The following is a 26,393-nucleotide window of genomic DNA, read 5'->3' on the forward strand; positions in this document are numbered from 1 at the left end:
TCCCTCCCAGCACCTCCTGCATGCCAGGGAACAGCGGCATGCAGGAGGCGCTGGGAGGGAGAGGGAAGAATTGATCAGCAGGGCCCACGGACCCTCTGGTCCGTGGACCCCAGTTTGAGAGACACTGCTTTAACCTGTTTCCCTGTTTTGGCTTGCATTCCTTCCCCTGGTTGTTAATAATAATTGCATTGAGTAACTGGGGTCATTAACCTTTTTAGTGAAGACGGTAGCAAAATAGGAAGTAAACACCTCATCTTACTTGATGTCATCACTTATTAGCTCTCCTTCCCTAGTAAGAAGGGGATCTACACTTTCCTCCATCTGCCTCTTGCTCCTAAAGTATTTAAAGAACCTCTTTTTATTGCCTTTTATGTCCCTTGCCAGGCATAATTTGTTTTATGCCTTAGTCTTTCTGATTTTGTCCCTACGTACTTGTGCTGTTCTTTTCTACTTCTCCTTATCAATTTGACCATGTTTCCACCTTTTGTTGGATTCCTTTTTGATTTTCAGGTCGTTAAAGAGCTACTGATGGAGCCATAGCGGCCTCTTACTATTCTTCCTATCTTTCCTTTACATTGGAATAGTTTGCAGTGTGTGCCTTTAATTTTGTCTCCTCGAGGAACTATCAGCTCTCCTAAACTCCATTTCCCCTTATATTTTCTTCCCGTGGAACCTTACTATCCAGTTCTCTGAGTTTGTTGAAGTCTTCTTTTTTGAAGTCCATTGTCCTTATTCTGCTTCTCTTACTTCTTCCTTTCCTTAGAATCATGAAATCTGTCATTTCATGATCACTTTCATGGTTTGCCTTTCATAGAAGTGTAGGACTGGTAGGAACTTCAAGAGGTTATCTAGTCCAGTCCCCTGCACTCAAGGCAGGACTTTATAATAACCAAACCATTCCTGACAGGTGTTTGCCTAACCTGTTCTTAAAAACCTCCAATGGCAGCGATTCCTCAACCTCCTTAGACAATTTGTTCTAGTTCTTAATTACCCTGACAGTTAGGAAGGTTTTCCGAATGTTCAGCCTAAAACTCCCTTGTTGTAATTTAAGCCCATTGCTTCTTGTCCTATCCTTAGTGATTGAGAACAATTTTTCACCCTCCTCCTCCTTTTAATAACCTTTTATTATATTTGAATATTTATTATATATTAAACTGTTATCTTGTCCCCCCTCAGTCTTCTCTTCTTCAAACTAAACAAACCCAGTTTTTTCAATCTTTCCTCATAGGGCATCTTTTCTAGACCTTTAATCGCTTTTGTTGTTCTTCTCTGGACTTTCTCTAATTTGTCCACATCTTTCCTGAAATGTGATGCTCAGAACTGGACACAATACTCCAGACGAGGCCTTATCAGCTTGGAGTACAGCTGAAGAATTACTACTCATGTCTTGCTTACAACATTCCTACTAATACACCCCAGAAGGATGTTTGCTTTTTTAGCAACAGTGTTACACTGTTGACTTATATTTAGCGTGTGTACTAGTACTTCCAGTTCATCCTATTTGTTCCCCATACTCCTTGCACTTGTGTATAGACATCTAAAATATCCATCAGATTCCCCCACTGATTTTCTTCTTGTTTCTCCTTTGATCCAATTGCAATTTTCCAGGTCACACCCCAACACCGAACCCTTTGTTAAGGTCACCTTTTTTTATACTTACCTGTTGGATTTGTCACCTGCCCCCATGGAACCTCCTCCCTAGGTGTGCAAAGATGTTCTCCCCCTTCTTGGTCTCTTCTCATACATACATACATCTGAGGGTGCAGATACATAATATAAAACTGAGATCTCTTTTTACTTGCCTGTAATGAAATGGCCAGCTATGATAGAGTTGAGCTGGTAAGCCACACTTGAGCTGTTTTATATAAATATGTATGCTCGCTATTAAGTTGCTAATCGAAAGAAAGAGAGAGAACTAATTAAGAAGATGGGGTATCATCAGTGGCTTTCTTTCTCTGTGGTTTTATGAGCAGTAATTTGAAAAGAGCCTTATTAAAGTCATTGGTGAACAAGTTAATGCTGCGTTTCCGAGAATATTTCCCTTCTACCTGAAGATTATATTCAATAATAAAGAGTGTACAGAAGGTAACTGCTAGCTACGTTATTAAAATGGCTGCATGCTTCCAAAACTGGATCCATCCAGTTTAAAAGGAAAAAAAGCCATGAAATAATTTAGTTGTTTAAAAGTGTATTTCTACTGGAATCATTAAACCTCCCATACTCTTTCTGTGGAGGAGCAGAGAGGAAGTGTTGGAGCTAATGAACACAGGCCAGCTAGAGCACATTGTGTGACCGTGTTGACACTGCTGTTTAATAATCTCTCATACCCCATTTCCAGACGTCTGGCTCACATTTCAGAATGGAATGAGATGAAAGAGATCTTCTTTCCTCTTTAATTTAAATTGCTAGGAATATACACCTCTTTAGCGGGGAAATACAACTGATTAATTTATAAACTGCTCCTGTAACGCCCTAGGCACCTAGATGATACAATACTAGAAATGCACAAAAGATGTGCAAAGGAAACCACCACAGGTAACAAACTCACCCATAGCTAACTTGTCTCCTGTATATCTTACCATGCTCTTTCTCCCACCTGCAGGAGCAGACCCTCCGGCCCAAAGTCCTCACAAGCACTGAGAGACACCCCTGACACTCCTGCCCCTATGTGAGAGTGCAGCCTTCTCATCCCTACCCGTTTGCCTCCTTGTCCCTACCCGTTTGCCTCCCACACTAGCTACCTTCTCTGCATGGAGGTGATCTGCCCCCAGCTACTGTGACGAGCTTCCCTCTCCTTTCTGCTTGCTGCTGTGAAACAGAAGTCAGGAAGGCCCAGATCCTCAAAGGTTTTGAGGTCCCTAAATTCCATTGATGTAAATGGAAATTAATAGCCTAAATACTTTAGTGGATCTCGGCTGAAAGGTTCCTAGACCTAGTATTCTGTCCCTCTGATGTCTGAAATATGTTGCTCCACAACCATATCTAACAAGGGTTGTACTTGCAACGTGCTGAAATACCTACGGTCAAAAGGGATAATTGTCTGGTCGTGTTTACTTTGTATGCTATAATTTAACATCAGGCAGCAAGTGGAAAAGCAGAAGGTTATTTTGGGATACTTCTCCAGTAATCCCTTAGGTGAATTTCCTGCTGTGTTTCTCTGTCTGTTGAGATAGGAGTAGGTATACCTTCTTCCAAAGGGCTTTTCTTACTGGAACTAGCAGTGCAGATATCTAAAACATTTAACATCCTCGCAGGAGATTTATTGCATTATTCCATGTCCACATTTCAGAACAAGTGGGTTATTGTGCTGATAATTTTAAGAACATAGGCTGAGATATTCAAAGCTAGGGGATTTGCGGCTTTAGAAACCCAGCTACATCCCCTACCCATCTTTGAAAATCTATGTAAATATAAATTCCCCCCTCTTTCCACACAGTTACAGCAAATCCCTTAGTCCCTCTTTTTTCCACATCTGCCTCTTAATCCCACATCTTGTCTTCATTCTGTTTCAATCTGTCGGGCAAGAGTGAAAAAAGGTAAGAGATGAAATATCAGTTTAATTTGCTTAAATCTTGTATACTGCCAATGTACAATAAAATGGTAAAATGGAAATATTGTAATAAGGAGCCCCAGTTCAGAAAAATGTTCCTATTCGAAAAGGATATTTAAGCATGTGTTTAAAGTTGCACACATACTCAAGTGCTTTCTTGAATGCAGGTCTAAAATACTAATTTCCGGAGCTGCCTGTGATAAATACAAGAATAACCAGGTGGGTCATAGGCTGCATAGTTTGCCAAGTCCCCCCAGCCATGAGAAATTATATATCAACATTTTGATATTAAAGAGGGCAGTGACAAAATGCAAAAGCACTATAGGAAATAGACCCTGACTTCGAATGTCTTGCTTTTAATTGCATTTGCAGCATAATATATTGTTTGCAATGATTATCAATGCTGTGAACTTTTATTTCTGTAAGCAGATCTCCTCTGAACAACTGGTTTGTCAGGCCAAGATGAAGTGCATGCATTTGTCCTGCAATAAGCTATGATGCGATAGCGGAAATATTATTTTTCAACCTACATAATAGGAAAAAACAGACTGGACTGGAATGAAATTATTTATTGTGAAGAATTTTTTGATCATATTAGCAGGGGAAAGGCAATGAGCATAAATTTAAACTAGTGTGCCTGAGTATGTGGACAAAACGTGGAATAGAGGGCAGGAAATTAAACTGGCAGTTACTGAATGACCATGAACAGATCATTCTGCTTCTGTGTCTGATTCCTCAACTGTAAAATAAGAACCAAGCTGCTTCTCCTCCCCCTTTGTAAAGTTGTTTGAGATCCACAGATGGAAAGTGCTGTGTAAGTGCTAAGTATGAGGATGATTTATTAGGCAAACAGGAGTCATCTGGATAGGCACCAGGATTCCCAGCTCCAAATGGTCAAAAATGAGGAGTCAGTCTCCCAAAAACTATGAGATTGGCTTAAAATGAGATTTAAAAAAAATTATAATAAAGTTTAGACCCTTTTTCTTTGCCTCCTGGTTGTTGAGCCTTCAGGGTGCACTTGGATCTTATTTTTATGACTTTCTCTGCTATCAGGAAGACTAGGGATTTATTTTTTTATATGAAAGCAGAAATTCTCACATAACCTGACTCCAGGAGTTGGGGTTTTAAACATCAGCAAGGGCAAGGCTAGCAATGTCATTGTAAGAGTTGGCTCTGGGTGAGCTATCTTCAAGCCCATCAACCACTTCATTTGTATCATAGTCTCTCCACATAGAATTCAACCATAAAACAGTGTAGGAGCATCCATAATGGATCTAAAATACTGAAAATGGTGTCCTCCGCCCCACACTCTCAAAAGGAAAAGACTTACAAAGATAGAATAGAGACTGAGGCAATCTCTCACTGCCTTCTGCCCTGACCAGCTGCTGCCCAAATATGCAAACGCCACAGGACAAGAAAACCCCAGGAATTAAAAATCTCTTAGCAGCAAGTGCTCCTTATAATCAGGCCAGCAGCGACATGGAGCCCTGGAGAAATGGTGAGATCTCATTCACACTCTGAATTGTTCTTCACCATTATTATTATGTATTTGCATCATTGTAGCACTTAGTTCCTGAGTCCCAGCCCCTCTTTACTTCTGCAGAGGAGACCAGGCTCCCTGGCTGGCAGATCCTGCCTGGAACAGGGATCACAGGGGAGCCCTCCCAGCACACAGCCCCTAATACTCCCCTCCCTACACCCTTAGCTATGCCCTCTCTACACCCTGAGCTACCCCCTGCCTGCACACAGCCCCACCTAGCCGCCTCCCTGCACCATGAGCTACCTTCTGCCTGCACATAGCCCCTAGCCACCCCTTCTTGCACCCACAGCCACCCCCTGTGTGCACACATCCCCAGCTATTTCCTCTCTGCACCTTGAGCTACCCCCTGTCCTCACACAATCCCTAGTTACCGCTGCCTTGTGCCCTAAGCTGTTGTCAAACTTTTTGAACTAAGCCCTCCAACTTTGAGTTATAATTTTTGATGCAGACAGGTGGGTGGCCTGCTGAAGTGAGTCAGGGGCTGGAGGTGGCACTCCCTCCCTGGACCCTCTCCTCCCCCCCACAAATAGAAGTCAAATTACATCTATGCCCAAGGCCCCTGCCCTGAACCCCCCAGCCCCGCTGGACCCTGGAGTTATTATAGCACGTCGAGGGGGGCCTCAGAGAGAAGAAGATTGAGAACCCCTGCCCTAGCTTCCACAGCTTTGGGAAGTGGTTGGGAAGAGAAGATAACAATTAAATAAGCAGAGTTTAGCATAATAAGCAGAAGTCTCAGTTGGCCTTCTCTTAAAACACACAGTAGTTTTCTCCCTTAGTTTAACTCTGAATACTGCAGACATGGAAAAGAAGAAAAATCTTGTTTACATCAAAGACATTAAAAAAAAAAGTTTGACTCAATATGAGGTCACAGTCCTTGGGAACAAAAGTCCATCCTCTGCAGTAGGAGAATCAGGTCAGTCTAGGAGTCTGTTAGAATCTCAAATCAGTGTAGACATGGGTCACAGAAATCAAGGGGAGTTTAGGTGTTTCAGACTTTATAGGGGCAGCAGAGCTGAAATTAAGGATTTGAGAATCTCTCAGGGGAGCCGTGGTTTCTTTTAAGGAGAAGGATAACTCCAGCAGGAGTAGAAATGGAAGGGGAATCTCTTTATACACCATCTTAGTTATTCAAGGCCTGATTCAGTGGAAGAAAAGATATCTGGCTTCAACAGGCAAGCACAGGTTTTCGAAACCCTTAAGAAGTCCCTTGTGTTCTCTGCTGCTTTTTTGACTACTGAATTTGCTTCCTTAAATAGACACCGGAATAGAGTGATTCTGTCATGTGCTTAATGCAGTTAACCTTTTAGTTCTTTCTCGGATGTTAGTGCTATTGTCATGCAAATATATGCAGTAGCCTAATGAGCAGTCGCATCTGGGCAGCATGGCAGGATAAGTGCAGAGCAGCCCATTCCTTACGCTTGAGGAACTAAAGCCTTTCTCATTAGCTGTCAAATTAACAGACGCCGAGTGTTCCCCAACCCGTGTCCTTGCTTGCTATGCTAATAGCATACACAGCCCAATATAAGGGAGCCAGAGAAGGCTCTGATGTTGATAAACTAGGGGATGTCAACACTGCAGCTGGGAGTGTGCCTCTGCTCGAGCTAGCATGCTAAAAATAGCCATGGGGATGTTGTGGTATGAGCGGTGCTGCGGGCTAGCCACCCAAGTAGGGCCCTAGTAGATTGGGCATATTTATATTAGCTGGCTAGTCCGTGCCACTGCCCATGCCGTGACCGACATCCACGCTGAAGTAAGAGACTGCAGACTCCAAACAGTGTGTCTGGCTCCAGGAAAGGGCTAGATACTGCTCGCTCTGGGACTGATCCTGCTTCCACTGAAATCATTCATAACGTGGCTTCAAAGGAGAAGGATCACATTAGGGTGACCAGATGTCCTGATTTTATAGGGACAGTCCCGATGTTTGGATCTTTTTCTTATATAGGCTCCTATTACCCCTCACCCCCGTCCCGATTTTTCACATTTGCTGTCTGGTCACCCTAGATTACCTCCTTGTAGCATAACCTGTAGAAGAAGGGGAAAACTAACCTAGAAACTCCCTGAACTGCTTCCCTGGAGCTGCCTATGAAATCTCCTCTTGAAGGAGAGGGGTAAATCCAAAAGCGCCCCATGCTGTTTGCAGGATAGTCCCACTTTGCCAGGGAAAAGATGCATCATCAGAAGGGGCTTTTCTGTACAGTATGTGGCACAATGGGGCTCTATTCTTTGTTTGGGGTCCCTGGGCACTACCCTAATAAATGCAATAAAAACATGATTGCCTTCAAGCTGCTCCATTTGAGAAGAACATATTTTCCTCTCCTTCTGAGTCCCTCCTCTCTTAAAACCCCTCTGCTTTTTATTCCCTCTCCCCACCCTTCTCTGGCTAGCTGCGAAGTATCTACTTTGCATGAAAGGAGCTATATAAAAATGAATTGCATGGTAATATTTCCTCCTATTTACTACCTGTCTAATCCCACTTCAATCTGTAGGAGGTTTTAAAGCTCCTACAGTGTTGATGATCTACAGGGCAACTTAGTCCTATATCTGTGATAGCTACTGACTAGCTGTAGCGCATGTTGGTAGCATGTATTAGGAGTCACTGCATGAGGTGGCATGACAGAAGATGTGTTATTCTAAGCATTTGTGTTTCTATGCATTTGACATGGTTAGTGTTGCATTATTTAAGCCCAATGTATTATTGAACATATTGACGAAGTCACTTCCTCTGATTCCTGATTTGGTGTCCAATGTTTAGGCTACTGTCTCTTATGTAATCTATGCAGTGATATCTGAATCATTGCAATTGCAGTGCACTGAAGTTTGTTAGTAACATTTGAGAGTCAATTAATGGGGAATTCCAGTGAAATGTTTGTAGAAGACGACATTTGGATTATCCCACTCAATTTGTGTCTTCTGCTTTAGTGCTCAGTGCGAGAAGAACAATCATTAGTTAATAATGATGTGCTTCTTAAAATAAAGCATTATATATTAATTTTTATGCCCATAATCATATTTTCTGTCAAAGGGAGAAGACTGGGGAACATCTGCCTACCTCATCTTCATGACAAAATATATATGATTACAAGCATATAATATGAACGTTAGCCCTAGTGTTTATTCACTTCTGTTAATCAGTATTCATTTGAGAGCGTGCCATGCAGTATGTGGAAAGCAATGCAATCAGTTGAGTAGTATGGTAGATTTAAATCAGCAATAAAAGCTCTGGGGAAATTAACAAGACAAAACATTAACCACAGTTTAAACATTAACATATATTAGCATTTTTATTACACCTGTAGAAATGTTAAATGTGCTTGGTTACTACTATTAAAAAGTTTATGTTCTATACCACATCATTTCAATGTTATATTTTGTTTTTAAGACTTTTGGAGTTTAATTAATCTGATTTATATAGCAGCGTTTGAATAATAGACTTCAGGTTCACTTTTATGGTAACTTTAAACCTAAGGAACATGCTTGTTTTGTGTTTATCATGCTAACAATACATCTAACATTTAATAAAGTAGGTCACTAAAACAGGAGGGAGGGGGAAGGTCTTTGTTTTATTGACACCCTTTGGATTTCTAACAGGAAGAAAATAAACAATAGTCTGAGGGCAATGAATCCAGTTCTATAAATACAGCACATTTTCTTGACATCTGTGTCAGTCAGTTGTGTGTGTGGCAGAATTCTCTCTCAAATCATCCTTCAAGATACTGTATTCAAATCAGTTCCAATGGTTAATTGCTTTTCATTTTAATGTGCAGTTTCTCCCAGAAGAAACTCAGAAATAGGTATAAAATGACATATGTGAACTTGAGAACAGAGAAGATTGCAGGAGGTAATCTTTAAAAATGAGGCCATTCCCTTGAGGAATAAAACCCTGTACCTTCATGGAAAAGAATCTATAAGGAGGAGAAATTCACACAGAAGACAAATGGAAACTCCATGTAAAGTTTAAGCAAAGGTCAAATGTTGCAAGTTATTCTTTAGAGCAAAGTGAAGCTCGTGGTCTGAATAAAAAGGTAAAACATCAAACATCTAACAATCCACTCATTTCAATTCCAGGGGAAAGCTGATAATTTTCTAGGAGCTATTTTTTAAAAAAATAATGTTTAAAATGCACTTACAGTCTCTAGAGCGAATCTCTCAATGGCTTTAGGAGTTACAGGTGCATTGTTTTGCAATGATTTCCTTATAAAATTTGCTTGATTTATGAGTAAGAAGACTTTTCCCCCTAAACTACCAGCTCTTAACTTGTCCTGTGATCTGAAAGTCAAGCTTGGTTTTCTATGGCTCATGCACTATGGGACCAATCCAGAACTGATTGAAGTCAATGGGAATCTTTCCACTGAATTCAGTGGACTTTGGATCAAGCCCTATCAGCAGAAATAAAGATTCTGCCCCCGGAAGTTAGTCAACAATCCATTACTGTATTGATGATGCCTGGAGCTAGAACACAATGCATTCCTGGGCAGATACAGGAGGCCAGAGCTCTTGTACAGCTGAGAAATGTGGAACCTTTCAACAAAAGGGGTTGAAAGTCTCTGGAAACTGAATATAGGTGAGAGAAACTTCTCTGAACAAAAAAACTGTAGTTTGGTAAGTTGAGTTTTAGTCTGAGGCTACGTCTACACTTAAAAAGCTATAGAGCTGCACCACTGCAGCGTGTCAGTGTGGACACCACTGCAGCGTGTCAGTGTGGACACTCACCACACTGACGGGAGGGGTTCATCTATCACTGTAGTTAATCCAGCTCCGTGAGAGGCAATAGCTAGGTCGCTGGAAAATCTTCCATCGACCTAGTGATGTCAACACTGTGGTTAGGTTGTTACAGCTACATCTCGTGGGTGGGGAGTTTTCACACCCCTGCAAGACGTAGCTATGCTGAGGTAAGTTTTCAGTGTAGACCAGCCCTCAGAGGCATGTTTTTACTTTGGTTTGTTTGTAATCCTTTCTGTCCGTATTCCTTTTATTTGGTATCACGAATACCTGTGTCCCTTTGTTAATAAACATGTTTTACTTTTACCGCAAACCAGCTCAGGGCTTTGACTGAAGTGGAGGGTTGGTCAACCCCAGTTAAGTTAATAAACTGCTGTGTAATGTCTATTGAAAGGAGCAGCCAACATGGTAAGGTTTTGTGGGTACTATGGTAAGAGGGGCTTGACCACTGCAGAGATACCCGTTTTGGGGAAGAACTCAGGGCTGGGAGGATGTTGGTGTTACCCTGCCAAGTGTAACCATGCTGGTGGAAGCCTGGGTGAGGTCAGGGTGCTGTGAGCAGGCTGTTGGCATCAGGCTCCCAGGGTTACAGGGCACATGGTGACACAACCACTTGCTGTTCTGGGTTGAACCCCAAAGCACTGCAGCCAGGGAAGTGCAGGGGTTCCTCTGAGGGAGAAGTCGGTAGCTGATGGGTACTCAGCATACTGCACAGCAGTGAAGAAAAGGGATGAGTGTTTGGGAATTGACCAGACCCAGTGAGGCTCGCAGTCCATGGTAGAACTAGCTGTTTTGTTTTTTTTTTTATAAAAAAAAACATTCTTTTGCAGCTATGACTGGCACCATCCTTCTTTTCTCAGGTTTCACAAGAAGTGGCCCCTCTCTCTGCAAATGCTTGTAGAGAAGTTTTCTGCTGTACCAGTTTGCATTTTCCTTATCGTCAACAGGAGAGGCTCAGAACATTCAAATTCAGCTTGCTGTGCCATTTGTTCGTAGAGCTTGTCTACAGGGATACTCGAGAACATAAGAACGGCCATATGGGGTCAGACCAATGGTCCATGTAGCCCAGTGTTCTGTTTTCTGACAGTGGCCAGCACCAGGTGCTTCAGAGGGAATGAACAGAACAGGGCAATTATTGAGTGATCCATCCCCCGTCATCCAGTCCCGCCTTCTGGCAGTCAGGGGCTTTGGGACCCCTATAGCATGGGGTTGTGTCTCTAACCATCTTAGCTAATAGCCAATGATGGCCCTATCCTCCATGAACTTTTCTAATTCTTTTTTGAACTCACTTATGCTTTTGGCTTTCACAACATCCCCTGGCAACAAGTTGCACAGGTTGACTGTGTGTTGTATGAAGACGTACTTCCTTATGTTTATTTTAAACCTTCTGCCTCTTAATTTCATTAAGTGACCACTGGTTCTTGTGTTATATACATGAAGAGGTAAATAACACTTCCCTATTCACTTTCTCCACACCAGTCATGATTTTAAAGACCTCTGTCTCCCTGAATCTGTCTCTTTTCTAAGTGAATAGGCCCGTCTTTATAATCTCTCCTCATGTGGAAGCTGTTCCAAACCCGTAATCATTTCTGGTGACTTTCCCTGTACGTTTTCCAATTCTAATCCATCTTTTTTGAGATGAGGGACCAGAACTGCATGCAGTATTCAAGATGTGGGCATACCATGGATTTATAGAGAGGCATTATGATATTTTCCATCCATTTCCTAATGGTTCCTAATATTATGTTACCTTTTTTGAGTGCCACTGCACATTGAGCAGATGTTTTCAGAGAACTATCCACAATGACCCCAGGATCTCTTTCTTGAGTGGTATCAACTCATTTAGACCCCATCATTTTGTATATAGAGTTGGGGTATTTTTTCCCAGTGTGTCTTACTTGATATTTATCAACACTAAATTTCATCTGCCATTTTGTTGCCCAGTCACACAGTTTAGTGAGATCCCTTTGCAAATCTTTACAGTCAGCTTTAGACTTAACTATCTTGAGTAATTTTTATTGTCTGCAAACTCTGCCCACCTCGCTGTTTACCCCCTTTTCCAGATCATTTATGAATATGTTGAACAGTACCGATCCCACTACAGATCCTTGAGGGACCCCACTATTTACTTCTTTCCGTTGTGAAAACTGACCATTGATTCCTACCCTTTTCTTTTTTGTCTTTTAACCAGTAACTGATACATGAGAGAACCTTCCCCTTTATCCCACTTTGCCCAAGAGCCTTTGGTATGGAACCTTATCTGAAAGTCCAAGTATACTATATCAACTGGATCCCCCTTGTCTACATGCTTATCAACACCCTCTAATAGATTGGTGAGGCATGATTTCCCTTTACAAAAGCCACGTTGGCTCTTCCCCAACTTCGTGCACAGCAAACTGGGGAGTGAATCTATAGTGCACTAGCCTGCTACACTCTTACTGGCCACATAGACCCCGCTTCTATACGCTGAAAGTGCCAGACACCAGTATATCAAAGTTCAAAGTGCACTAGCGAACTTTTAGTGTGTAGTAGCAGGGTCCACCCAGCTGGTTAGCACGTGGCAAGCTAATGAGCTGTAGATTCACATCCTGGCTTGCTGTGCACAGCATCTCTGGGTAGATAAGCCCTAAGAAGAAGTGTTAACTTGAGGGATGCAGCTGTACTCAGGCTTTGTCTACACTGGTGTTTAGGATTTGATTCCCTACTCCCCCTGCACTCTGGTGTATCTGCTGCTGTGCAAACCTCTAGTGTAAACCCACTGTATTGATGTGGGTTACCTCACTTTCCAACTAGGGTTTGCATGGGTACTCCTGAGCACGAGCCACCCCATAATAGGTTTCACCTCAGTGCAGCACATGTACACTAGAGGTTTGCCGCAATGCAGTTATATAAAGGTAGCTTTGCTCACGCAGAACAACCCCAGTGTAGGCAAAGCCTTAGAGACCCGCAGGTGCCTGTCCCCTTCTTTCTTTGAAGAGCTCTCCTGGATGACGCCATTGGCACCCCCCCCCATTATGCTTCAGCATGTTTTTATCAAGTCCTTGATCCAGCGTTACTCGTATCAGGATCAATAGCGTTCACGGACTCAAAGCACAGAGCTGCAAAAGGAGAGGGAATTGCACAGTGTCAGTGAAAAATCAAAGTTAAGTCCTCACAGATGACTGCTTAAAATACCTGACCTTTACCTGCTCCTCTTCTTTGCTTTAAATCCCTTACTGTCGGTGCAGGGATAGCAGTGGACCTTCCATATTTTGTAAAATTATGTACCACATTGCATTACACGGGCACTGATATGATGGTGTATCTGTGTTGTCCTCTTCTTTCACTTTTCTGCCCACTGCTGTTGAGCAAAGTAACTGTTTTGAAATGTTTTGTTTTGCATGTGACTCTGCAGGGAAATATACACAGTGTGTCCAAAACAAGAGAGTGTGGTGCCAGAATGGCTAACTCACTTGCTATTTTAGTGTAAGTCTTATTGTATTTGATTGCTTTCATAAAGCCTCAGCTCCTGGAGTCATGTGATTACATGAGAATCTCAGCTGTTTTAAAATTAAGTTTCTAGCCTTCATGCTTGCAGAGAAAAATGTGAACCCAAAAGGCTCAAAATCCAGAAGACAAATAAAAAGGCCCCAAATGTATTACTTTTTAAAAAACCCATGATTTTTAAGCCAGTATCATGATTTTCTGGGGGACTGACGCATGATTTTTGGGCATGTGGGACTTGGCAAGACTAGAAAGGAAGCAGCTTGAAGATCAGTGGAGTGAAAATAGGAAAAAGTTAAGTACCAAAGAAGCAATGCCCCAAGAGCAACAGCAGCTGTGAAAAGAACAACATCAGAAATGGGGACAACAGCTGCAGAAAAGGCATCCGCGACAACATGTCATCCCCGTACGTCTTAAACCAACAATGAAGGATCCAGGCTCATGACGTTCCTGGGAGGTTTATCTCTTTCTCGTTATTGTATTGCAGCCTGGGCAAACAAACTGTGCTGCTCTTGATAATGAAAGAGGTGACGTTACTAATTTATTTACCAAACGAAATGTCCGATGTAATAGAATGGAATTAATCTCTTCTTCACCTTGCTTGTCAGATGGTGGTAGCACCAGGCAGTGGGTATGCTTTTAGCCTCGAGCTTGTTGCTAACTGGTACTTTAGCTGGCTAGCTTAGTTCATTGCAGTGTGAAGATAAATTAGGCATTCCTAAGACTATAGATTTAGGAGCCTAACTGCAGGCCCCCAGCTGCCCTTGGAAACAAATTTGCTAATAATTTAAGTGCTAACACAATCTGAACTTGAGTGACATTCACCCAGTGTCACCCTCTCAGGAGCAGCTGGATAGGGAAGGCCTGGAGAATGGGGATCACAAAATCAATGAAGTCAGCATGTTATCTCCATGAATGAACCTGTGGAACTCTTGCACAATAAGTAACACATTATGATTTATTGGCAAGTCCGCTGATGTAAACAAGGAAAACAGAGGGTCAGGGCTAAATGAAGTTGGAATAGGAAAGCAATCTATTACTTTCCTGTCATTCTTCCACAGAGGGATAAGGAACAGATCTCCGTAGGTGCTGTTTTAGAGCAGTCTATGCTCTGACGGGAGGATCTATGCCTCATAATGCACACAGCAGCCGTGCAACTGGTTCTGTGCTTACCGAGCGACGAAAGTAGCTGCTTTCTTGAGGGGAGAATTGGGCAGGGATGTCAATTTATGGAAACCGAAATGGTTCCTGAAAAAGGGTCAGTTTCGAGTCATCTCCTGATTAGAAAAATGTTTGGGGTGGGGGTGGGGGAGTTTCTATTTGTCCAAACATCCTGTATTGATGTTTTCAAACCAAAGTTTCATTTTTCAATTTTAAATGAATTTTCATTTTGAAATGTAATTACTGGTAATTGATACTAAAAAAAGTAAAAATCAAAATGGAAACAAAAGGTTCAAAAGACATGTTAATTGACCTGAACAGAATTTTTTTTTCAAATGATCAGTTCATGTAAATTTTTAAGATTTCAACTTTTCATCCTGTGTCCAAATGGGGAGAAAAAAATTCAAAATCTCAACCGTTCATGGGATGGGAAAATCATGCCCTGCCCAGCTCTACTTGAGAGTACGTGAGGCACCTCACTTCTTTTCTTGCTACTTGCCCCGTTATCAAATCAATGTCTGATGAGCTAATTTGTGATGTTAACACAAGAATTCGTGCAGTATTATTTGGCTGCAGCCGCATTGTTTAATGTATTTATGGTACCAAATGTTTTTATGGGTCAGCATATGAAATACAAACTGAGCTCTGATCTCAGACACCTGTTCTAGGGACTTCGGTGTGGCTCTGCAGAGGTGCAGGGCAATCAGGTTGCAGAATCAGGGGTGTATGTTGATGTGAGGAAAACCCTCACTCAGTGGCCACTTCAGACACGAGGGGTTTGATGCATATGCAGTTGCCTCAGGGAAGTGGAGATGCCCCACCTTTTATCTGCGGCAGTACTGTAGAGTTTTACTGCTGATCATGCTATAGACATTTCTATCACCAGAGGCTGACAAATTCAAAGAAAGAAGAGGAGGACTTGTGGCACCTTAGAGACGAACAAATTTATTTGAGCATAAGCTTTCGTGAGCTACAGCTCACTTCATCGGATGCATTCAGTTGTAGCTCACGAAAGCTTATGCCCAAATAAATTTGTTAGTCTCTAAGGTGCCACAAGTCCTCCTTTTCTTCTTGCGAACACAGGCTAACATGGCTGCTGCTCTGAAAAAAATTCAAAGAACCAGCACATGTACCAGTTCTTCTTTTTGCCTGTCATAAACTCTTCTAGTCTGTCATTTGCTTTTCTCTTGCTTTATCTTTTAGAACATATTTTTTTTTAAGTATTAAACCCAGTCCAAACTTCTGCAGTCGGACGGTCACACATGAAACCCGTTATCCCTCCAGATTTATTATCTTTAGCTGGTGTCTTCTTGCATTGATGGACAGACCTGCGTTAGCAAACAAGTCAAACTTATGGCTTCCTGGAAACCAAGCAGTCAGAGAGCAGCGGATGCTGTTCTGTGATTTTCATCTCTAGTTATTTCTGGCCACATTTTCCATACCATAAGTCTGTCCCATAGGCAGCAATAGGCTAAAATTAGGCATTGTGGCTCTGTGGTTCCTAAGATTCACTGGTTGGCTGTAGAATAGTTTTAAATTGAAACTTTCCATTGTCACATCCCTGCAAAGTTAGCATGTAATCTATGCTAGTTGCAAAAGCTGCAGGCAGATTATTAGCAACACTGTGACTAAATGAGTCAGATAACTCATTGGTTTGTCATGAGTCTTGCACTAGTTGGTGCTGTACTTAAAGCCCCACCTCCTGGAGTCTAGTGATTACATGCCAATTTCTGCTTATTTTTTGTTCGTAAATAAATGAAAGTTTCTGGTCCTAATGGTTGTAGTGGATTGCTTAAAAGCATGAATCCTAAAAGCTCGCAAACCTGGAAGACTAGTAAACAGAACCTGAAATGTATTTTTTTTTTTAAATCTCAGGATTTTTAAGCCAGTCTCATGGTTTATTTGGAGCCTGACTTGTGATTGATGAATGCTTCAGATTGACAATACTATAATGTCCATTGCGTGAGCCAATGGATGAGGCCCTTCCCCCTCTGCTGCGCTGATCCCATATAAAATAGAGCACTTCTGGTGTAAGAGCGCAAGCTGCAGTTGTGCTTTCCAGGGGTGTTCATGTGAGTAACAAGCGAGCATAGCCACAGTGAATCCATTTCTTCAGTCAGAGTGAATGTTTGTGGGGAAACTCTGCGGTGTTCCCCCAGCTCTGGTAACAAGCCTGTTGGCTCGTGCAAGGCCCTCGTCTGCCCAGGGCTCTCCAGAGCATCCTGAAGAGTGAAATCCACCCTTTTCCTCTCAGATCCCACTCAAACTCTGTTTTGAAGGCGTAAGTAAGCTTTCAGGGAAGCACAGTCCTTCCACACAGAGGTGAAGCATCAAAGGGGGCGTACAGTCTCATGGGCAGTGGCTACCGATTGTGACAGGAAAACAAAACGATCTTTTTAAAGGGGTTGACAACCAGAAATATTAGTTCTTCTTTAACTCTGGCCTGGTATCTGTATCTTGTTTTGCTCTGACTTTCAAAAAGAAAGTGCAGAGGAACTTCTGAAGCACCACGGCTGATAACACAGAGAATATTTAACCTGTCAGTTTGGAATTCTGCCAGGAAAAGCTTATAGCTCAGGGTTTTGACAGCTGATTGCTCTCTGTGCATTGCCTTCAATCCCACAAGGCCGGTATCCTTACAAAAGCATTATGTGATCTTTACAATTCTCTTTTATGAGCTTGTTTCAGTCTTGGAGCAAAACATACTTCCAAGATTGGAGTGCTGTTCAGATGAACTAGTTAAAAAAAAAAAACAACTAGCCCTCGAAGGGTCAGATCCTCAGCATACATCTATTGACTTTAATACTGGATTACACTGGCTGAGGATCTGGCCCAGAAAGGTTAAAAACACCTTGCACTTGGAAAACAGAGCTTTATATTTCTGACCAGGAATTTCTGTAGAGAGGCACAAAACGCATAATCCTTCGACTTTTCCCTTCAGGCTCATTTATAATTTGAGAAAAAACCTTTGTTACTATGTGAGAACCAGGACTAGGTTTCCTCCCCAGTGGAAGAAATTGGTTGACATACTTGTTATTCTATTCCAAGTTCTTTTGCTTTACAAGTTACCCCCACAAATTCCTCTGGGATGAGGCAATGGGTAACATTTTCAAAAATGCATAAGTGACTTGGGAGCCTTCATCAGATTTTCACAAGTGTGACATAGGCCCAGATTTTTAAAGGTGTTTAGGCACCTAACTCCTTATTGACTCCCAAGTGCCTAAGTCACTTAGTAAATGTGACATTGGCTCCCAAGTCACCGAGGCGCTTTTGAAAATTTTACCCTGCATCTTTATTATGCTATTTTAAAAAATGTATGCGTGTGGTGGACAGTACATCTCTTAGCCTTTTGCTTCTAGTGTGTTGCTTGCTGCACTTTAGCTCATCATGCTTTTGTGTTGCATTTTCAGATTAGCAAATTCTGTGGCCATTCTCAACAGAGACAGTATAGATCAGTTCATGACCCTGAAGACCTTTTCATTGACAAGAACGTACGGAAGGTGGCTCACCCAGAACATGAGGAAACCCTGTCCAGCCGGAGAAGGTGAGACCATTTTGACTCTGAGTATACGTGCCTGCTCTGTTTATGAGGCAGGAAACTACTCTGATGTAAAACTCTGAAATATATCCATGTGGGTGAGGGTTACATGTTTTCATGGCTACCGTGTAAATGTCAGTGTTTTTCTTTTAAGCATAAAACTGTCTCCTGATTCCCATCTTTGATGTTCCAGGGGCTGTACAAAATGCTGTTTTTAAAGGTTGCCAAGGCAGATGTTAACCTTAGCCTGAAGCATGGCGCACAAGGTTTTCAACCTTATAGTATGGAGGGATTTTTTTTTTTTTTACTTAACACCTTAAAAACATCAAGGAATGTTCACAGCAGTTTTCTAAGTGATTGAAAATCAGAGCAGGCGTCTGTGTTTATGGCACAGAACCCAGCACTTGTTCCAGCTAGGTTTAACTCGGTAAAAAGAAGCTGTAATTTAGTGGGATCATATTGATATGAAGGGAAAAAGCTCTTTTCCCTCTCATTGATTTTCAAAGCAGACTAGGAGAATTTTGCATGCATGCACTTATTTATTTAAATAAAAGAACAGCTGCAGAAATGAAATGAGAAAATTTGATTTTTTTTGTAAATGTGGAAATGCTCAAAGATGACATGGACAAAGTCACCTGTAAATATTTACTGGGCCAAATTCTCATTGTCTTTCAGTCAGGCCGTACCAGGGTGGACTAAGAGGAGACTGCTTGTAAGTGTGTTATAAGCATCTTTGTTCCTCCATTATCTTTCTGTATCATGGGGGGCACACTGCACAGACTCTGGAAGTGATGCATTATTGTCATTTGAGGAGCATGGGATTTGGAGAAACCCATGGCAATGAACTTAGGGCTTTAAGAGAGCCTGTACTTACTGACATTGGAAGCGTTTCTCTCCTTCACTTTGCGACTGATGTCTCCCATCCTTCTGCTGTGAGATGATCACTTGCGGCTTCAGCCGACAGAAAACATTATTCCTTCCAGTGCTCTTCCTGCGGGATCTGGTACCTAACACTCCCTCAGTCTACAATAACAAAATGGGAGCTGCTTTCAGGACAGGACCTCATAGGAAATTGACAGCTACAAGATGAGAGACCACTCTGGTTACACATGAGGGGAAATGAAAAGGAAGGAGGGATGAAAGATTCTGGAACAAATGATCAAACAATCTGTCTGTAAGCACTGAGAGGATAATCAGGTGATAAGGAATAGCCAACATGGATCTGTCAAGAACAGAACATGACAGACCAACCTAATTCCTTCTTTGATAGGGTTACTGGCCTAGTGAGTTGGGGAAAGCAGTAGATGTGATATATCTTGATTTTAGTAAGGCTTTTGACACAGTCCCATGAGACATTCACACAAGCAAATGAGGGAAATGTGGTCTAGATGAAATTATTATAAGGTCAGTGCACAGCTGGTTGAAAACCGTGCTCAAAGAATAATTATCCATGGTTTGCTGTCAAACTGGAAGGTTGTATCTAGTGGGGTCCTGCAGGGATTTCTCTTGAGTCCAGTACTATTCAATAATTTAATTAATGGCTTGGATAATGGAGTGGAGAGTTTTCTTATAAAATTTTCAGATTACACCAAACTGGAAGGGATTGTAAACACTTTGGAGGACAGGATTAGAATTCAAAACAACCTTGACAAATTGGAGATTTGGTCTGAATTCAACAAGATGAAATTCAATAAAGACAAGTGCAAAGTACTTCACTTAGAAAGGAAAAATCAAATGAACAACTACAAAATGTGGAGTAACTGGCTGAGCAGTAGTATTACAGAAAAGGAACTGGGGATTATAGTGGATTTCAAACTGAATATGAGACAATAACGTGAGGCAATTGTGAAGAAGGCTAATATCATTCTGGGATGTGTTAAAAGGAGCATCATATGTAAAACATGGGAGGTAATTGTCTCATCCTGCTCAGCAATTCAGCACAGAAATGCCATGAGAAGAATCTTGACTTATTTTGGCCTCCCGGATGGCCCCAAGAAGAAAATAAAGCCCCCCAGGAAATGCATTAAGAACAAATGGTGATCACAAGATATTCTAGTGCCTGCCGAAAGTAAAGACATAAATCTTCCCGTGTATTTTTGCAGGGAAAGATGCTCAGACTTTATGATGTGTTTTTAATGACATTAGTAAAGCTTTTCTCATTAACTAAAGCTTGTTTATTGGTGGAGATGAGGTGATAAATAGCAGCACTGACATCTTTCAATAGCCAGAAAAGCTGCATTATGTTACTTCCCATCAATACTGTAGGGGAAAAAAAGGAACCCTCTTCCACTATATCTCTGTTAGTTAGAGAGGCTGTGTGCACTGGCTGTGTGAATCTGATGATGGGTGAACAGCTGCATGCCTTATTAAAAATAAAGAAATAAAAAATAAAGGGTCTCTTTGATAGCCTCCAGACATCTTTCTCTTTGTTTTGTCTGCCCCCAGCTGGGTGGTTTGTAGCTCATGGCTAATCTCTGTAACAGTTTACTTCAGTCTGAAGAGGATTCACTGCTTTTAAAATAAGGAATGGTATGTGCCAAAAGGCAGACTGTACCAATCCAGGGATGATTGACATTGCACGAGTGCCTGCAAGCTCCAGGCAGGTTCAGAGGCCCCACTGTGCCAGGTGTCATACAGACACGCATAAGATAGTCCCTGCTCCCAGGTTGATGACATGCTTACAGATCAGGAGATGGCCAAAATACAAAGGGGGAGAAAAAGGGTGGGAGGAAGGGCACCATCAGCTAGGGGTCTGATGCACACACCTTGTGGTTCAACAATATCGATGGAAGATATTGAGCAAATCTCAGTATCCCCCCCTTCCTTATGGCGCTTAGATCTCCACCTCCTCACCTGGCCCATTAAAAGAGTGCTCCTGCAGTCCCAAGCCCCATTGCTTTATAGGCTATGTGCTGGTTGTATTTAATTCATTTTGCCTTGATTTATTTTAGTTATTTTCCATTTGTTTTCTATTACTCCCCCTGCCCCGAGTTAAACACACTACTGCTCTGCCCCGTTCTCCCTCCACCCTTCGACAACCCCTCGGTCCCAGCCTCCAGGCCAGAGTCAAAGGTGCACTTTGTGGTTGATGCCCTAGGGAGCAAGCAGGGGAGCTTATTGCCACCGCAGGACTTAAATGGAGGAGGAGTCTCAGTTCTGGGGGTGGAGGGAGGCAACAGAGATGGTCAGAAAGTACCCCAGAGCCTAGGGGAAGGTGTGCTGCTCTGGGAGCTGAGAGGCCTTGAGTCCAAGTAATATTCTTGTGCCCTTCACAGCTCTCGTTGATTAATGCACAGACGAGTTTTGCATGACAGCTGCTTGATGTCCCTACTATTTCCCCACAAAGGTGTCAGCGCTAAGCTGAGAGCAGTTGAACATCCTGTTCGGTCTCCCCAGCTGCATGTTCAGCAGCTGCCAGAGTCTTCGGCAGTTCAGGCCCCTTCTCGAGAAGTCGTGCTGCTGGGGTTCCTGCTCCACAGTGCTCTGTTGTAGTTGCCTGAGCCAGGGGCATGAGCCAGGGGCATGAACAGGGGCTCTGCCCAGTTCACCTCCACCCCACCTTCTGCATCTCTGGCGATAGCTGTTTCCTCCTTCCCTCCTGGAGAAAAATGTATATGCTGCTGGCCTCTTCGATTGCAGGAAGCAGATGGGACTGTCAGACCTGTATCTGAAAATCTCTCACAGTCACACATGTGCAGAGGCCAACAGGATTTTGCAAAATCATGTAGTTGTATGTCTTCCTACACTGTGTGTAGCAGCAGAACAAGGCTGGCCAGTTGCCCTGAGTCTGGAGTCATCTGTCTTGATGGAAATTTGGGCCTTTAATCTTGATGTACTCCCTTAAAGCAGCTCATTTGGATTCTTAAATCTGCTTTAGCAATTTGTAGTGCGAGAGCAAGAATCGGCTCATATAAAGCCCCAGATCTGAATACAGCCCACTTTGGGAAATGTGTCCAGTACTGAATTTGGCTCATTGTTACATATTACGTAGCGTGCATTGTCAATGGACGGTAACTGCCTGTGTTATCAACTTCTCCACATTTTACTACAATAGTTAGTTACAAATTCGGGCCGTCACCTTGCAGACACAAGTGCTTAACTTTACACGGGTGAGTAGTCCCATTGACTTGTGAGGCTACTCGTGTGTAAAGTGAAGCACGTGTGTAATTGTAACCTACTGGTGAGTTTCAGAGTAGCAGCCGTGTTAGTCTGTATTCGCAAAAAGAAAAGGAGGACTTGTGGCACCTTAGAGACTAACAAATTTATTTGAACATAAGCTTGCGTGAGCTACAGCTCATTTCATCCGATGATAATCTGTTCCTCTTTAATTTATACCTTTGTGCTTTCTTTTCAGGGAGCTCATTATGAAACTAAAATCTCATAGCAGTTTTTATAGCAGCTTGCCGGAGTACATCTGCAGCCACGGTTCTGCTGTTCAGAATGACACCCTTTGCTGGAATGGACAAGAAATTGTGGAAAGGTGAACAATTCTTTTTTTCTCCTCAGTGCTCCTCATAATCAGTTAAATGTGCATGTAAGTGTTTGAAGGACTGTGGCCTACTGAATTCATTGATGTGTGAGGTTTCACAAATAGCTTCACTGGCGATCTTCGTTATTTATACAAAACTTAAAAATAATCATGCCAGAAGTTGAGTCTGCTGCGTAATGTTTAGCAGAGCGATGGAGCAGAGGGGGGCCCAAAACTACCTATGGGGAGGAGCAGAAGGTTACTCTTCATGCTTTATTGAGATGTGGAAGCCACTCTGTGTGAAACACACGCTGCTGTGACCCAGTGGAGAATTGTGTTCGTAGGTGTTGACCAGTCAGGAACAAAGATGCGGAACAACTGCTTTACTAAGCAACACTCCCTCTGGAAAGGGCATAATTCAGTGACAATTTGGGTATCAATGAAGTTGTAGTTACCCTTTTACCTTTGGTGCGGTTTCACGCTGATGGTCATCTGGGCTATTGAGTTTTGCTAATACATCTTCTGGGTTTGTGCTGACTTTCTTCCAACTTGAACATCTGACCTTCATTCTAGAATGAACCATTAACATTAGGAAATAGACAAATGCCACAGTATTACCTGTGGACATGGTAATATCTGAAAAACACTCAATTCTGTCCTCAGGTGCACTACAATGTGGACTGCATACATGCAGGTGTGCATGGAATTCGGTCCAAAGTGTGCAGTTGTTTTCCTTTGCATGATCTACTTGCACTGTGACCAACAGGAGGTTTCTACTGATGAGTCTTTAAATAAAAAGTCTTAAGTGTTGGGCCAAATTCATCCTTGGTGTCACTCTGGGCTGCCAGCAGAGTATCAACCACGGTGGTTCTTCCCCATTCTGTTTTCTCTTGCTTCCATATATAATATATTAAGTATATTCATTGCTTCTCTGGGTGTTGTGACAATTATCTGTGAGATTAACGGTGAATGACAAATACAAGGTTAATATTACAAAGGAAAACGTGTTAATGAAAAAACTTTTTTTTTGGCAAAACATTGGTCCCTAGAAATGTTCAAGAATGTATGAACTCAGCATAGTAATGCTTATTATAATTAAACGTAATATCACCAGACTGCTCTTCTAATAACACTACTTTGCAAAATGTCCTTTACTATTAAAGTAATTTACATAAGGAAAATAATAGAAATAATGTCAAGACATGGCAAAAATAATGTAGAGCATAAAGTATGGCTGCTTCTTGGTTGGTAACCTCAGGAAATAATTAACTTGTACTTGCAGTATTGACCTGAAACACTGAAGGGACCAGAAAACGACATCAAACTATCTTTTAAAAGATTACTCAAGCATTGCCGATTATGCATTTAATAATATGAAGTTACTTTGCCTCAGGAAAATGTGCCCTCTGTCTGTACCTTCTTTTGGAAAAAACTTTCATCTCCATGCCTAATGAAAAGTACAATTCAAAAAGGATTAAAAAAATATTTCTCTGCTTCTTAATTAAAAAGCACATGAAATCATGCTATTAAATACTACAGCCTGTATAATGTGAAATGTTTAAGTACAATGAGGTCTTTGCAGATCAAGATTGAAATTCTACGTTCTTGGTCCTACTGTCCTAACTTAGACCACACAGAGTCCCAGTGAAGCCAGTGGTGGACGACTGTGTTGTCAGTGTGGGTCCTGGTTTCAGACTCAGATGATGATCCATGTGGGCAGGATCAATATGGCTCTGTACCATGGAATTTCTTTTTCACTTTATAATACCCAGACATGTACATTTAAAAAAAAAAACGATGCTAAATGTCACCCAAGTTGCAGAGTCACTCACTTAGAAATTAGGAAATACCTGAACGAAGGTTGCAATCCAAATTTGGCCTCCTTGTGCGTATGCATTATGATGCAGTCTTACAGGCTCACATAGCGTTTGTTCTACAAGACTCCTGCCTTAGTCAGGGCACAGGATGGACAATGAATGAGATGGAGGGTTGCAAAAAGAGAAGGGATGCCCTTTTGTGGGTAAAGCGTTAGCCCACCGAGAGAAGAGCTGGGTTCTAGTCCTGGCTCTTCCAGGCTCTACCACAGATTTATGATGTGCTATTGTATATGGCTGTATCGTATGGGTAGGGACAAAGGGGCCAAATTAAGGGTGAACAGGCAACCCTAATTCTGACATTTACTAGAATGCTTGACTTTGGAACCTGTGTGTAAATTCTATTCTGGCAGTGCCTAGGAACCCCAATCAAGGATCAGTACTCCCTTGTATAGACAAAAAACAAAGAAGCCTATCTGTGCCCCAGAGAGCTTACAGTTTTGGTGTAGGACATGACAGGTGGCTGAAAAAGACAGACAGGATGGGGAGGGGGGTTGGGAGGATGGAGATAACAGTAAAGTGAACAGAGTTGAGCAAAAACCCAGATGTTTCTCTTCCCACTTGCCTAGCCACTGAATTAATAATGAAATGAATAACTTTGCAGTACTATGAGCAAAGCTATCTCCTGCAGTGCTCCTCCTTAAGCGAACACGCTTCTATCTGCTGTCTTCTCCCTCCCACTCTGTCTTGTCAAACACACACCACCTCCTCTGCCAGCTTATCTGAAATATCGACAATAACCCTCTTCAGAGCTGAAGTTTAAATTTTTCACTCCGAACCAAGTGACAGCGATGGTAGGCGAGTGCGAAAAATCGGATTCCCTTGCAGAGATGTCAGTGGTGTCCTCTGGAGGAAAGACCAGCTGCTCTGTGTAGGAAACCACTTGCTAACTAGTCGTGAATTGGTGTGGATGGCGGCTTGCATAGGGGCTGCTTTGCATCTGTCCTGCTGGAGAGGCTGTACTGAGATGCACAAAACCACAGTGAGGACCGAGGGTTCATGGAACTCACATACACAAGCAGAAAATAGGTCATCAACATTGTGTGTTAGATTTATTGACCTCCTTCCCGCCTCATGTTTTAAGCATATACAACCCTAACATGTCCTGGAATGACTGTCTGACTTCTCACTGGGTTGGGAGTGTGAGTAGTACCCAAAAGTGTTTCCCTTAATGGAATTAGAAATAGAAACTAATCTGAATAAAGTCACACTAATAAAAATAAATGCCTCTTCTCTCCTCATTCCCATTTACAGACTGCGTTTTAAATTGAAATAAGAATCATCACATTGATTAATTACTGTATCTAAGGTTTCAGAGTAGCAGCCGTGTTTTTTTTTCCACCAAATGCATCCGATGAAGTGAGCTGTAGCTCACGAAAGCTTATGCTCTAATAAATTTGTTAGTCTCTAAGGTGCCACAAGTACTCATTTTCTTTTTGTATCTAAGGTGTTCAAGAGTGATAGTGATTTTTTTTTTGCTGCCTCAATTTTGGGGGTACCCAAATTGGGATCCCTTAAAGGGACCTGTTTTCAGAACATGGGTGTTCAGCACTTTCTGAAAATGAAGCCCCTTCAAGGTGTGTCTAGCTGGGCTCCCAAAATCACTAGTCACTTTCAACAATCTTGGCCTTTATTTTCCCCAAGCGAGGTGAAACCTAAAAACATGAGCTGTACGCTCTAATTCTTTGGACATAACTTCACCTGTCCATGTGCTCACTTCTGATTTTCCCCAGACCTGGCTTTCAGCTTTTTACAAGAAATACTGGGTTTCATGAACCTTGCAGTTAGCTTCCGGATATTAGTCATTTATTGGCTGGTAGCCTACTGGGAGAGCTGAGAAAAGAAAGTCCTGACCTGGGGTGTCCATGTACTTAGAAAGCAAAAATTCTGTCACCTCAGATTTATGTGTCTCTGTTTTCCTGGCTTTTTGAGGCTGCAACCCAGATGTAGTGTTCCCCTGTTCAGATACTCATGAGTGAAGTATACAGCAGGCTTGACAAAAATAGACTTCCTTCCTTCCTTGTAGTTAACCTGTTCCATGTACCAGAGTTGGACTGGAG

The 26,393-nt window shown here is 42.2% G+C and overlaps 1 protein-coding gene across 2 annotated transcripts in view; it reads left to right on the forward strand.

Moving 5' to 3' along the window:
• Positions 1 to 26,393, forward strand: part of GPC3 (glypican 3) — a 282,585-nt gene that overhangs the window by 164,404 nt on the left and 91,788 nt on the right. For both annotated transcript variants that reach the window (XM_038417171.2, XM_038417170.2), the window contains exons 4-5: positions 17,864 to 17,997; positions 22,346 to 22,471. In XM_038417171.2, coding sequence (XP_038273099.1) covers positions 17,864 to 17,997; positions 22,346 to 22,471 — 260 coding nt within the window. The remainder of the gene's footprint in view (positions 1 to 17,863; positions 17,998 to 22,345; positions 22,472 to 26,393) is intronic.

This window comes from Dermochelys coriacea, chromosome 9, assembly GCF_009764565.3.
Source record: "Dermochelys coriacea isolate rDerCor1 chromosome 9, rDerCor1.pri.v4, whole genome shotgun sequence".
Taxonomy (NCBI): Eukaryota; Metazoa; Chordata; order Testudines; family Dermochelyidae; genus Dermochelys; species Dermochelys coriacea.